We start from the raw sequence: 12,348 nt of genomic DNA on the forward strand, positions 1-12,348 counted from the left end.
CGGGGCTTGCCTGCAGCCCCCACTGCCCACCCCAAAAGCATTGCCAAGGCCCTGAAGATCAAAAATTTATCAAAAATTACTATTTTTTTCTTCCCCTTTTGCTGCTTTCCCAGAATAGTAAGGGGATGGGGGGAGAGGTGGGAGCAGGGTCTTGTCCCCCTCCAGCACAGGGCTGGCAGGGACTTTCCAGCCAGGACAAGGCCCTGCATGGGGTGTGGGAGAGGGACCCTATAAAATGGGGCTGGGGGCTGCACCCCCTCAGGCCCCGTGCTGAGCTCTGTCCTCCCTGGATGGGGGGGCCCTTCTGGGCCGTGGGGTGCTGCTGCCCCACACCCTGGTAGGGGGTGTAAACACCCCCCCCAAGGTGCTGTAGGGCTGGGGTTTGGGCAGATCCTCCCCCCCTCCAGCCCAGCGGGGACAGGCTTTGGCCTGACACCCCCCAAGTTTTGCAGGGGGCTGGGATTTGGGCTGCCCCCCCTGCTTTCAAGGCCCTGGGGGGGGAGGCACTGGGAATGCTCCCCCCAGAGCCCTGGGGGCATTAAGATCCTGAGGGGTGGCTGGGATTTGGGCTAAACCCCCTCCAAGGCCTTGTGGGGCTGGAGCTTAATCTCCCCCAAGACTCCGGGCGGGGGGCGGGGGGGCGCTGGAATCTCTCCTGCCCCCCCCCGCAAGACCCCGGGGCTGGGATTTACCCCCCCTAAGGCCCTGCGGGGCCGGGTTCTGCCCCGCCTCCCCCCTCCCAGGCCCTGTGGAGCCGGGATTTGGGCTCCCCCAGCCCCCGAAACGAGGCCTTGGAGGCAGCCCCCCCCTCACCCCGGAGCGGCGGCCCTGGCGGACCACGTCTCTATGGTCGCGGTGGCGCCCGCCAGAGCGTCGCGCTTTACGTCATCACCCAGCGCCGGCGGCGGCGGGCGGTTGCCGCGGTAACGGCGCGGCAGCGGCGGCGATGGAGGGCGGCGGGCGGCCCTCGGCCGCGCAGGCCGCGCTGTTGGTCGCCAGCACCGCCCTCACCGCCCTGGTCTACTCCGTCTACCGGCAGAAGGCCCGCGTCGCCCGCGGCCTCGAGGTGGGTGCGAAGGGCCCCCGGGGGGCGCGCCCGGGCCCGGGCTCCGACCGCGGCCTGGTCCCGTCGGCTGAGCCGCGGCCTCCGTTTCCTCCCCTCAGGGCGCCAGGAAGGTCCGGCTGGACGGGGACCTGCGGACGGTGCTGCTGGAGGCGCCAGGGCGCTGCGTCCCTTACGCGGTCATTGAAGGTAGGGGCAGAGCCCAAAGCGGGTCTGAGGGGGGCGAATCCACACCCCAACGGCCCCCTCGCCATGTGGGTTTTACCCTCAGCCCCGCGGTTCGGCTCCCATGAGCTCACGTCCCCGTTGTCAGGCGGCCACTGCCCATCCTGATGGCTCAAAACACGGGCTGTCATCTCTTCAGCCCCCCCGCCTTGTTCAGATACTGCTCGTACTCGCTGTACGCAACAAGAAGTGGAGCGGATGATTAACGAGCACCTCGCGCTTCGGATTTGTCTTTCAGGCGTGGTGCGGTCTGTTAAGGAGACCCTGAGCAGCCAGTTTGTGGAGAACTGCAAGGGCGTCATTCAGAGGCTGACGCTGCAGGAGCATAAGATGGTGTGGAACCGAACAACCCACCTCTGGTACGTCCCAGGCGCCCACAAACGTCCGTTGTTCGGACCGGCTGAGGTGCCCTCAGAGACCCTGACACGCTGAGATGACTTCAGGCCTGGCCACAGGTGCCCCAGAGCTGGACCCCACAGTGGCGCCGTTACAGCTGCCAAAACGGGGCACGTTTCACTGTTTTCAGGGCCGTAGCCTTTCAGAGTTTGTATAGGGGCTGTAGATGACAAGCACGTAGAATAATCCAACGTGGGCAGAGCATTTATCAGCAGCCTCACGCTGCTGTTACAGAGGTAGCCACAGGATGGTGTTTCCCGAGCAAAATGACACCTTCAGAACAGAAATTCTGTTGGATTTGGGTGATACCCGCGCCCAGGGGACCTGAGGATGGTCCCAGAGCTGCAGAAATGAGAGCACAGCGATATTTTTCAAGCCTCGGCTGATCGGATAATGCTTCTGAGATCTGTGTGTGAGACAGGCAGCGCTTCTCCTCGCAGGATGGTTTCCGGCAGCTGGGAACACCACGGGGAGATGAGGGGGGATTAGGGGGGGCTGAAGCGCTCTCCCGGTGATGGTGGAAGCACTGAGGGAGGGCGGAGGGGCTCCCAGATGGTGCCATGAGGGGAAAAGCGCCGCTCTCCAGTGAGTCCCATCCACATAAACTTCACTCGGGACAGGGGACACTTGGCAGTCCCCAAAAAAAAGCAGGTCAGCCCACGCGGCGCTTCCCTGCCGGCCTCGGGGGAGGCATTGACGCTCGCGTTTGCTTTATCCCCTTCTCCTTCCCCAGGAACGACTACGAGAAGATCATCCACCAGAGAACCAACACCACCCCCTTCGACCTGGTCCCTCCGGAGGAAGGCGCCGGCGTCACCGTGAGGGTGATGAAGCCGCTGGACGCCGCCGAGCTCAGCCTGGAGACGGTGTACGAGAAATTTCATCCCTCTGTCCAGTCCTTCACCGACGTTATCGGCCACTACATCAGCGGGGAGCGCCCGAAGGGCATCCAGGAGACGGAGCAGATGCTGAAGGTGGGCACGGCGCTGACGGGGGTGGGAGAGCTGGTCCTGGATAACACCACGATCAAGCTGCAGCCCCCGAAGCAGGGCATGCCCTACTACCTGAGCGCCGTGGATTTCGACACCTTGCTGCAGAAACAAGAAGCGAACGTTCGGTTTTGGAAAATCCTGACCGTCGTTTTCGGCTTTGCCACCTGCGCCGTCCTCTTCTTCATCCTACGGAAGCAATACCGGCATCACCGAGAGAGGCAACACCTCAGGCAGCTGCAGGATGAATTCCGGCAGGCCCAGGAGCGCCTGATGCGCGAGATGAACGCGGAGGGCGGAGAGACGCTCAAAAACTCCTGCGTCATCTGCTTGAGCAACACCAAATCCTGCGTTTTCTTGGAGTGTGGGCACGTTTGCTCTTGCAGGGAGTGCTACCGCGCTCTCCCCGAGCCCAAGAGGTGCCCGATCTGCAGGCAGGCCGTCTCCAGGGTGGTTCCCTTATACAACAGTTAAATTCTGATGGCCAGGGTGGGAGCTTTTGCTATTAAAGCTGCCTCTCGCACAGCGTTTTTCTCACCTCGCTGCTTGGGTGGTTGATTTTGGGGAAGGATGCTTCGTTTGGGGCGCAGAGCTGGGTTTTAAAAGGCAACACTCCAGCTGCTGAGGGCTCACGTCGCGCTCTGGAGGTTTTTGGGGCAGGAGATGAGGAGTCCTGGCAAAGGGCGTTGCGCTCGGCTGGCAGATGCAGTTTCAAGCTCTTCTGTTAAGAGTTGGCCTCTCGGCGCTTGCGTTGTGGTTTGCTGAAATACTCAGCTAATAAAAACCTTGTGGGGAAATAAAAAAAGATGTATTATGGCTTCTCAGAGGCCACAGAATTCAGACGATGCTGTCACCTGGCTCCAGGGACTGAGGGAGCAGGCTGGGCTTTCAGGGAGTTTGTGTGAACACAAATAATTCTGTGATCATCCGCAAAAATCAGTTTGTGACTGACAGGACGCGAGAATGGGGAGGTGAAAACGCTGTGGCTGATCTTTTGGCTTGAACTGGGATAGAAAATGGGATTTAAAGTAATAAAATAGGACAAAAAGTGTGTCTGCCTCACATCACTTCATCACCCTGACGGGGGTGAGGGGATCTGCTGCCCGCGGCGCTGCGATCCCCTCCCGGAATCTGACACCGGTCCCCTTGTCCCCAACCAAACCCCCAAACTTTCACCCAGAAAAGGCAAATTCCCTTCCTGACTCCCCCATTTTGCCATAAATCACGTACAGTGACCGCACCTGAGAGGGTTAATGAACCCGGAGCGATGCTTTAATTAACATTAGTTTTTAATTGGAGAAACACTGCGGGGGGGGGGGGGGCGGAACCCCTGGTTGGGCCAAAACCCCATGATTTGGGGGAAGACCCCACGCTCCGTCCGCTGCCCGCGGGCTGGCAGAGCCGCTCACGTCCCCTGAGGGCTCCCGGTGCCGCGGCACGTTTAAAAAAAAAAAAAATCATTTTCCATGGAAAAGCGGTGAATTTAACAAAGAAACGGGGTTGCTTCCTCGTTAACCGTTAACCAAACCGGCCGGGCAGCGTCCGAAGGCCGCTTCGGTTGTGTGGCACAAAACCTGCCGGCTCGATGTCACCCACGAGCGGGGCCTTGGGTGGCCCCAGCGCCGCCAAGGGCCGCATCCAGCCCGCCGCCGGCTGTAGATGGCGGTGGCTGCCCGCCGCAGCGAGGCTGCCTGCCAGCGGGAAAAGCCAAAACCCCAGAGGGAAAAGCCAGAATCCCAGCGGGAAAAGCCAGAATCCAGCTCGCTGGCGGAGGCGTCCCTCCTCTCCCCGCGGTTATCGCCCTGCCTTGCCCTTTGTGCCCTTCTGCTGCTGCCAGAAAATAAAATCTTTTAGCGGCGGCTCAAAGTGCATCGTGGAAAAAAAAACAAACAAAGCAAAACAAGAAACCCCCAAGACTTTCCCTGAGGGGTCGGCTCTGCCAAATCGCGCCCCACACGCTGCCGTCTTCCCGAGAGCGTGGATTTAAGCTCCGGACCAGCTGAAACCCCGACTCCTTAACAGCACTTTTCTGCTGTAAAAATCATATTTAGAGGCTTTTTTTTTTTTTTTTTTTTTTGGCTGTTACTGCCCATCGCTCCCTGTGCTGTGTGAAAGCTTTGCCTTTCCCTCCCCAGCTGCAGTTTCCTGGGGATCAACCACCCCAAAAAGCCTCATCCCCTCGATGGGGGCAGCGGGGAGGTCACCCCCCCCCCCCCCCGGGCAGGGTGCAGGATGCGGCCTCGAGCCTCGGCGTTTTGCCCGGGGAACGGAGCCATCACGCGAAGCCTAAAAATACACTTCTGGGGGGGCTGTGCTTTCCCCGTTACCTTTCGCCTCCTGTTTTCAAGCTTTCCCCCGTGATATCTCGGGCGTAGACGCAACCTTATGTAAGGAGCTGACAGCTCGGGGGTGTGCGGGGGTGCGCGGGAGAGGGGCTCGCGCGGCTCCGGGAGCTGAGGATTTCAGCAAACGTGGGGTTTGGGGACAGGAGCAGCCCTGGGGCAGCGTGTCCTGGCCCCAGCCTCGCAGGGCGCCCCGTCCTTCCCCTGCCCCCGTCCCGCTCAGCCCCAAAACAAGACGGGCTCCTGCTTCTGGAAGAATCTGCTGGCAGAGATGTTGTAACCCAGCCTTGCGCAAAGGGGTTTTTTTGCTCCCGATCCCACTGTGCCCCCACTCTGCTTTGTGGGGGGGGGAAGCACCAAGGATGCCTGAACCCCCCCACATAGCTGTGGTCTTCCCCAGAACGGTTGCCCCAGCTTTCCCAGCCCCTCTTGGCTGGGCTGGCTCACTTTGCCGGGCAATAACCCCGATGACTTGTGACGCTGCGGCAACACCGCTGGGAAAACCCCGTGGAAAGCTCGCAGTGACCCAAAAGCCCTCCCACAGTCCCCTGGGAAAGGCTTGTGCAGGGACATGGCCTGGGGACCAACAGCCAAGTGGGCCCAGACTGACTCCCCACCCCGCAGCCCCCCACGAAGCCCCAGAGGCCCCATGGGGGCTCATTTCTGATGGGGACAGGGGCTGGGCTCCCCAGGGCTGCTGTGGGGCACCTCTGGGCTGCCCAGATGTGGCTGTGGGGCAGTTCCATGCTCAGCTCCCCAGGAGTGGCTGTGGGGCAGCCTGGGCTCCTCAGGGATGCTGTGGGGCAGCTCCAGGCTCTACAGGGATACTGTGGGGCAGTTCTGGGCTCCTTAGGGATGCTGTGGGGCAGCTCTGGGCTCCCCAGATGTGGCTGTGGGGCAGCCTGGCCTTGCCAGGGGTTGCTGTAGGGCAGCTCTGACCTTCCAAAGGATGCTGCAGGGCAGTTTGGGGCATCCTGGAGATGGTGTGGGGCAGCTCTGTCCTCCCCAGGGCTGCTGTGGGGCAACCTGGGCTCCCCAGGGATGCTGTGGGGCAGCTCTAGGATCCCCGGGGATGCTGTGGGGCAGCTATGGGCTCCCCAGAGATGGCTGTGGGGCAGCTTGGGGCTCACCAGGGATTGCTGTAGGGCAGCTCGGGGCACCCTGGAGATGGTGTGGGGCAGCTCTGTCCTCCCCAGGGCTGCTGTGGGGCAACCTGGGCTCCCTAGGGTTGCTGTAGGGCAGCTCTGGCCTCCCCAGAGATGTTGTGGGGCAGCTCCAGGGTCCCCGGGGATGCTGTGGGGCAGCTCTGTCCTCCCCAGAGATGCCATGGGGCAGCTCCAAGGTCCCCGGGGCTGCTGTGGGGCAGCTCTGTCCTCCCCAGAGATGCCGTGGGGCAGCTCCAGGGTCCCTGGGGATGCTGTGGGGCAGCTCTGGCCTCCCCAGAGATGCCGTGGGGCAGCTCCAGGGTCCCTGGGGATGCTGTGGGGCAGCTCTGGCCTCCCCAGAGATGCCGTGGGGCAGCTCCAGGCTCCCCGGGGCTGCTGTGGGGCAGGTCCGGTGCGGCTGCGGGCTCCCCAGAGACGCTGCGGGCACGCCGGTGGGGCAGCCCCGGGGATCCCCGGGGTGCGTGGGGCAGCCCGCCGGGGGCGGTGCCGCTGCCGGGGCCGGGGGCCGTGCCGCTCCCGCCCCGTCCCGCCCGGTCCCGCCTCCCGCTCCTCTATCGCCGTCGCCGCCGGAGCCGCCGCCGCAGCCGCGGAGCCGCCAGCAGCGCCGGGCCGGGCCGGGATGTGACGGGGCGGCCGCCCCGCGCCCCGCTGCGCCGCTGCCCCGGGCCCGCGGGCCCCGCGCCCCGGGAGGCTGTCGGGGGGCGGCGGCGGCGGCGGGCCCCCCCCCGCCGCCCCCATGTCGGAGGGGCCGCCCTACGGCGAGGGGCAGCTGGCGGGGGACGCGGCCGTGGGGCAGCTGCCCTTCCCCGTCCGCCTCCGCGGCCCCGACGGCCTCCTCGCCGGCGGGCAAGGCAAACGGCCGCCCAAGCTGGGGCAGATCGGCCGCAGCAAGAGAGGTGGGTGCCGGCGGGGACGGGCGGCGGGCACCGGGCGCCTTCCCGGGATGCGGGGCACCGGCGAGCGGGGAGCGTCCCCGGGGACGGGGCGCGGTGCAGCGGGTACCTCGGGGGGTTGTCGAGCACCGTGTCCCGGGGACCCTCCCCGGGGATGCAGGACAGCGGGGAGCATCCCCGGGGACAGGGCACGGTGCAGCGGGTACCTCGGGGGGTGTCGGGCATCGTGTCCTGGGGACGCTCCCGAGAGATGCAGGACAGCGGGGACCGTCCCTGGGGACAGGGCACGGTGCACCGGGGATCCCCGGGGGGTGTCGGGCATCGTGTCCCGGAGACCTTCCCCAGGGACGGGGCACCGAGTATCTTCCGGGGATGCGGGGCATCGGGGAGCGTCCCCGGGGATGGGGCGCGGTGCAGCGGGTACCCCGGGGGGTGTCGAGCACCGTGTCCTGGGGACCCTCCTCGGGGATGCAGGACAGCGGGGAGCATCCCCGGGGACAGGGCACGGTGCAGCGGGTACCCCGGGGGGTGTCGGGCATCGTGTCCCGGGGACCTTCCCCAGGGCGTTGGGTAGAGGGGACCCTCCTTGGGGACCGGGCATCGTGCCCCGGGCACTTCGGCGGGGCACGGGCAGCAGGGACCTTCCCCAGAGACAGGACATCGCGCCCTGGGGACCATCCCTGGGGTGTAGGGGTGAAGGGACCTTCCTTGGGGACAAGGCACCGTTCCCCAGGCCCTTTGCTGGAGCGTAGGTACCTTCCCCGGGGACAGGGCACGATGCACCAGGTACCCCATGGGCTATCGGCCACCGTGCTGGCTTTGCCACTGGCCACACCAGGGATGCGGGGACCCCCCCAAACCCACCCCGGGGTGACCTTGGGCGAGGGGAGCACGGCGGCAGAGTATTCATCACGGCTATGTTTTTTTCTGCTTTCCAGTGGTTATTGAAGATGATAGAATTGATGATGTGCTGCAAAATCTCTCGGAAAAGGCCCCTCCCGGTGTTTAAAGCCTCCCCGGGGATGCTCGGCTGAAGCCAGGGGGGTCGGGGCAGGCGGGGAGGGGGGGGGTGGGGGGTCGGTTTACAATGGCACAGGTTATCGGCAAAAAATAAAAGCCCCCCAACACCGCAGCGGCCGCGCCGAGCAAGCACTTGGAGAGTCCTCGCCAGCCTGCAATCCCCACCGCACAGCAGCACATCCTGCCCGCCGGGAGACGCGCAGAGGGGAGGGCGGCGAGCGAGGCAAAGCCCGACGACAAATAAAAATAATGATAATAAATCTAAACAAATTAATAATTGGGAAAATAATCACCCGCCTCAAAAGCCCCAGCCCAACCCGCCGACGCGAGGGAGGAACGGAGGGCGTCACGCCGCGGGTCTGAATTACTCGTGATTTCTTTTCTCGGTCCGATGAACCTTGCGCCACGCTAGATCGGGGGGTAAGAGGAAAGGGGGCAGCGAAAGACGGGGGTGGGGCCGGCCCCCGGGGTCTCCCCTCGGCCAGGGTTGTTCCCAGCGGGCACCTTGTTTACATTATTTAATCTTGCAAAAATGAATCCGTGCACTTGGATGTACCATGCTATCCCCTTCCTTATGATTTTTTATGTTGATGTCTTTGGATGTTGGAAAATGATATAAAATATATATATATATATTTCATTTTAGTCACGTTTTAAGGTTCTCGAGGGGAAAAACAAAACTTTTATAAAGGAAGGGCCTAGAGGAAGAATTGCTGGTTTATTTTTTAAAGCTTGTACTTCTTGGTTGCTGTGAGCAAAGGGACGGATTTTATATGTACGGGGGGGCGGGGGGGACGCTCGGCTTTTCTAACTACCATGCAGTCTGTAGTGTGGGTGATCTTGTTTTTTTTTTTTTTCTTATATTGTGGCAGTTTCCTCTCTTTAATAGACTGTATTAAAAATATATATATATAAAAAAAATATCTAATGTAATCACAAGAGTGCCAAACACTTGGAGATGCCGGAGGGCAGCGATTCCCTCCCCGAGTCAGGCAGCACTCGGGGCTTTCCGCTCTTTCTAGGGCTCGGTTGATCTCTCGTGGGGTTTTCTTTGACTTCTCTTTTCTAATCTTTCTTTTTAACTATTTTGCATGACGTGCATAAAAAAAAAAAAAAAAGGGGAAAAAAAAAAGCGCCTCTTGCGCGAGGGCTTGGTTTCTTGTTTCTGTTTGCGACTCTGACTGACAGACCTCAAGGCAGGTTTTCTTTCCTCCTTTTCTTAAATATTGTGTATGTTGCACTTTTATCCACTACACAGGGCTATTTCTGCAATGTCCAAATAAAAAGGAAAATGAAACAAAATGGGAAAAAAAAAAAAAGAATGCGCATCTGCCGTGCTTTCCCGCGTGCTGCCGGGGCCCAGCGCCGCGAGCATCCCTCCCCATCCGCCTAAATAATGCCCAAAATAACCAAGGAAAACCTCACCGCTCTCTGGCATGGACCCCCTGTGACCGGGGCATGCTGTGCCCTGTATAATTAATTATAATTAATATTTATTTATGGGATTTTTCTTGTTTGTTTGATGGGAAAACGCCTCCGTGGCACAAATTTCATGGGGAGATTCAATGTGAGGTCCTGAAAGCGGCTGCTGGGGGTGGGGACAGGGACCTAAAAAGGCATCAATCCCTTTCGCTGCTGGGAAATCCTGCGGGAAATAGGGATTTTCATCCCAGTGTTGCCTCCCTCCCTCCCCACCAAAACCCAAATCCCGGCTGATTCCCTGCGAGCGCCGTCGTTAATCATTGCCCGGGAGCAGGGCGGCGTGAATAAGAACTGTTATTGCTCCCACCTGCACAACCGAGGGCACAAGCAAACCTTTGTGCCGGGGGAATAAAAATATAATCACGGCAGGGTTAAATGGGTCCCGGGGACGGAGTTTTATTGCAAAGAAAATAATATATTGCAATAAAAGCAGCATGCTGCCGAGCAGGGCTGGCATTGCTTTGTACAGTGACGGCCTGGGGGGGGGGCACAGATTGATTAATCTGGGGTGGGGCAGGGTGACAGTGCTGCCCAAACACCCCCTTTTCAGGGTGCCAAGGCTGCAAGAGGCCGCACAGCGCTCCCCTCCCCAGCACCTTTGCTACTTATTTCTCTGTTTTTAACCCACACAGGCTCTCGTAGGTCCAGGAAGGGACAGGGAGATTTGCTCCCTTGAAAAATCCCCACTTATTTCAATGTTTTTCCCAGTGGGTTCAGCTCCGAGGTCGCAGCCACGTGGGTTGGAGTCAGTGGACACCACCAACCCTTCGGCCCCAGGATTTTCTATTCTGGGTGACCCGATGCAGCTGCAAAGCATGAGATGGGCCTGCAGGAGGGGTTTTTTTTCCCCCCCGATCTAATGGGGTTTGCCCCAACCAACATCTGGGTGCAAGCCCATGGCTTTGGGGAGAGCAGATGCAGCCCATGGAGGAGCAGAGCATCCCACATCTGCAAGGAGGCAGCGCTGGGCGGCTCATAAGTCACATAACCATGGGCTGGATTTGGCACTTGGTTAATTAGGTTTACCAGAAAGCCCCTGTTTTGCATGAAAACCTGATCTATGGGTCTGCCAGACCCAATTGCCCACTTTCTCCCATGCACCAAAAAAACCTCTGAGTGCCCAAACCCCCCTGAAACCCACATGCACCAAGCAGGGTGCTCAGGGGATGGGGTCCACACAGGCCCCAGCAGCCCCCCAAAACCCCTCAACACCTGGGAGAAGCTGGGGGTGAACCGGTGAAAGCCTGAAGCCTGAGGGGGAAGGGAGGCTGAAAGAAGAGGAGATTCTGCTAAATTATAAACCGCTCTTTTATATGCATCTTTCATGCACAGCACATAAATAATGGAGCAGGAGAGCCCGGCACGCCAGCGAGCTCACTTACGGGGAGGATGCGGGATGGAGGGGCAAGAAGAGAGGGTGGCAGGATGGATGGTGGGGAAAGATGTGCCCAAGAGGCCAAGCTGGGGTTCCCCCAGCCATGCATTGCCAGGAGATGATATTCTGAAGGAGGATTTAAGGATTAAGCTGGCCACGGGGCACAGGAGTTTATTGCATGCATTATTTAACAGATGGCCCAACACAGGCGGCCGGCTGCCTACGGTCTCCCCGGTGACCTTGGCCAGGAGATGCTGGGGCTGGGCAGGGAGCCTGGTGCCACTGCTGGGCTCCGGTTACGGGGACCAGAGGAAAAAAACCCCCCAGGGAGCTGGCACCCAGCAGCTCCAGCGCCAAATCCCCATGGAAACTGCAAAAAAACCCACCCAACCCTGGCCCATATGGGCTGCTTGTTTTGGCAGTGGTGGGGAAAAAAAAGGAGGAAAAAAAAAAAAAAAATAAAAGAGCCATTTGAAGGTTTATTTACCGAAGGAAACTCGGCACCTTTGGAAGAAGCAGGGTGCTGGAGGGACGAGTGAGGTGCAAAGCTCCCAGAGAACTTGCAAAATCCCACTCCCAAAGGCGCTTTAATCCCATTTCCCCGGGGATTTTGGCATTGGGGGAAGGTGCTAAAACACTTGCTCTCCCAGCAAAGCCAACCCCGGCCCTTTACGCCCAAGAGCCGGGCGGGTATTTTTATCCATCTCTAAAGCCGCTCATTTTCTGCAGGCCTCAAATCCCCGCAGCAATTGCAGAGTCAGCACTTCCCATCATGTAAACCCCCCCTGGGAGGACACCGGCCCCGGGGGCGCTCAGTGCCATGGACGCCCATTTTGGGGCTGTATCAGTACCCCCGCCACTCACTCCCCACATCACCGCAGCAGTTTGCAGTAACCCACAGAAAAACACCCCAAAAATCAAGGGCTGTGGGTTGCAGCCAGGGCAGAGCAGAGCAGGGGGGAGTGGGCGAACCCCCTAAAGTGCTTCCCCCCAAAGGACACCCATGTAGCAACCGCCCAAAATAAATATTCTTTTTTTTTTTTTTTTTTTCCCTGCCAGAACTAGGGCATGTTAAACTAGGCCAGCGCTCCCCTGCAAAGTGATTTATTTATCATGGGGGGAGCGAGGAGGGACGGCGTGGGACGGGGGGCTGCAGAGCCACGTGTCCAGGGCAGGGACGCTCCATCCTGCCCCCAAAATGCTGCAGTTTTGGGGAAGAAAATGGGGTCAGTTTTTCCTCTTTTCTTCTTGAGAAAAATCACAATTACTCAGAAGGGGGCAGTTTCAGTGACCTTTGGGTGGGGAAGATACAAAACTGGTCATTTTAATGGTGTCAAACCCCTTTTGTTCCATTGGCTCGAGACTGCTACTGTTTTCAACCATGTGTGGTTAATGTT

General features: G+C 59.9%; 2 protein-coding genes across 2 annotated transcripts; both read left to right on the plus strand.

Moving 5' to 3' along the window:
* Positions 1-830: 830 nt before the first annotated feature.
* On the plus strand, positions 831-3,732 carry MUL1 (mitochondrial E3 ubiquitin protein ligase 1). Its single transcript, XM_074848336.1, has 4 exons — positions 831-1,066; positions 1,165-1,252; positions 1,527-1,647; positions 2,418-3,732. The coding sequence occupies exons 1-4, from the start codon at positions 947-949 to the stop codon at positions 3,145-3,147; spliced, it is 1,059 nt and encodes a 352-aa protein (XP_074704437.1). The 5' UTR covers positions 831-946; the 3' UTR covers positions 3,148-3,732.
* A 3,091-nt stretch (positions 3,733-6,823) lies between these two features.
* Positions 6,824-9,416, plus strand: CAMK2N1 (calcium/calmodulin dependent protein kinase II inhibitor 1). The gene is made up of 2 exons (XM_074848324.1): positions 6,824-7,077; positions 8,013-9,416. Exons 1-2 carry the CDS (start codon positions 6,918-6,920, stop codon positions 8,081-8,083), a joined length of 231 nt encoding a protein of 76 aa, XP_074704425.1. The 5' UTR covers positions 6,824-6,917; the 3' UTR covers positions 8,084-9,416.
* The last annotated feature ends 2,932 nt before the right edge of the window (positions 9,417-12,348 follow it).

Source organism: Strix aluco, chromosome 22 (assembly GCF_031877795.1).
Source record: "Strix aluco isolate bStrAlu1 chromosome 22, bStrAlu1.hap1, whole genome shotgun sequence".
NCBI classification, from domain to species: domain Eukaryota; kingdom Metazoa; phylum Chordata; class Aves; order Strigiformes; family Strigidae; genus Strix; species Strix aluco.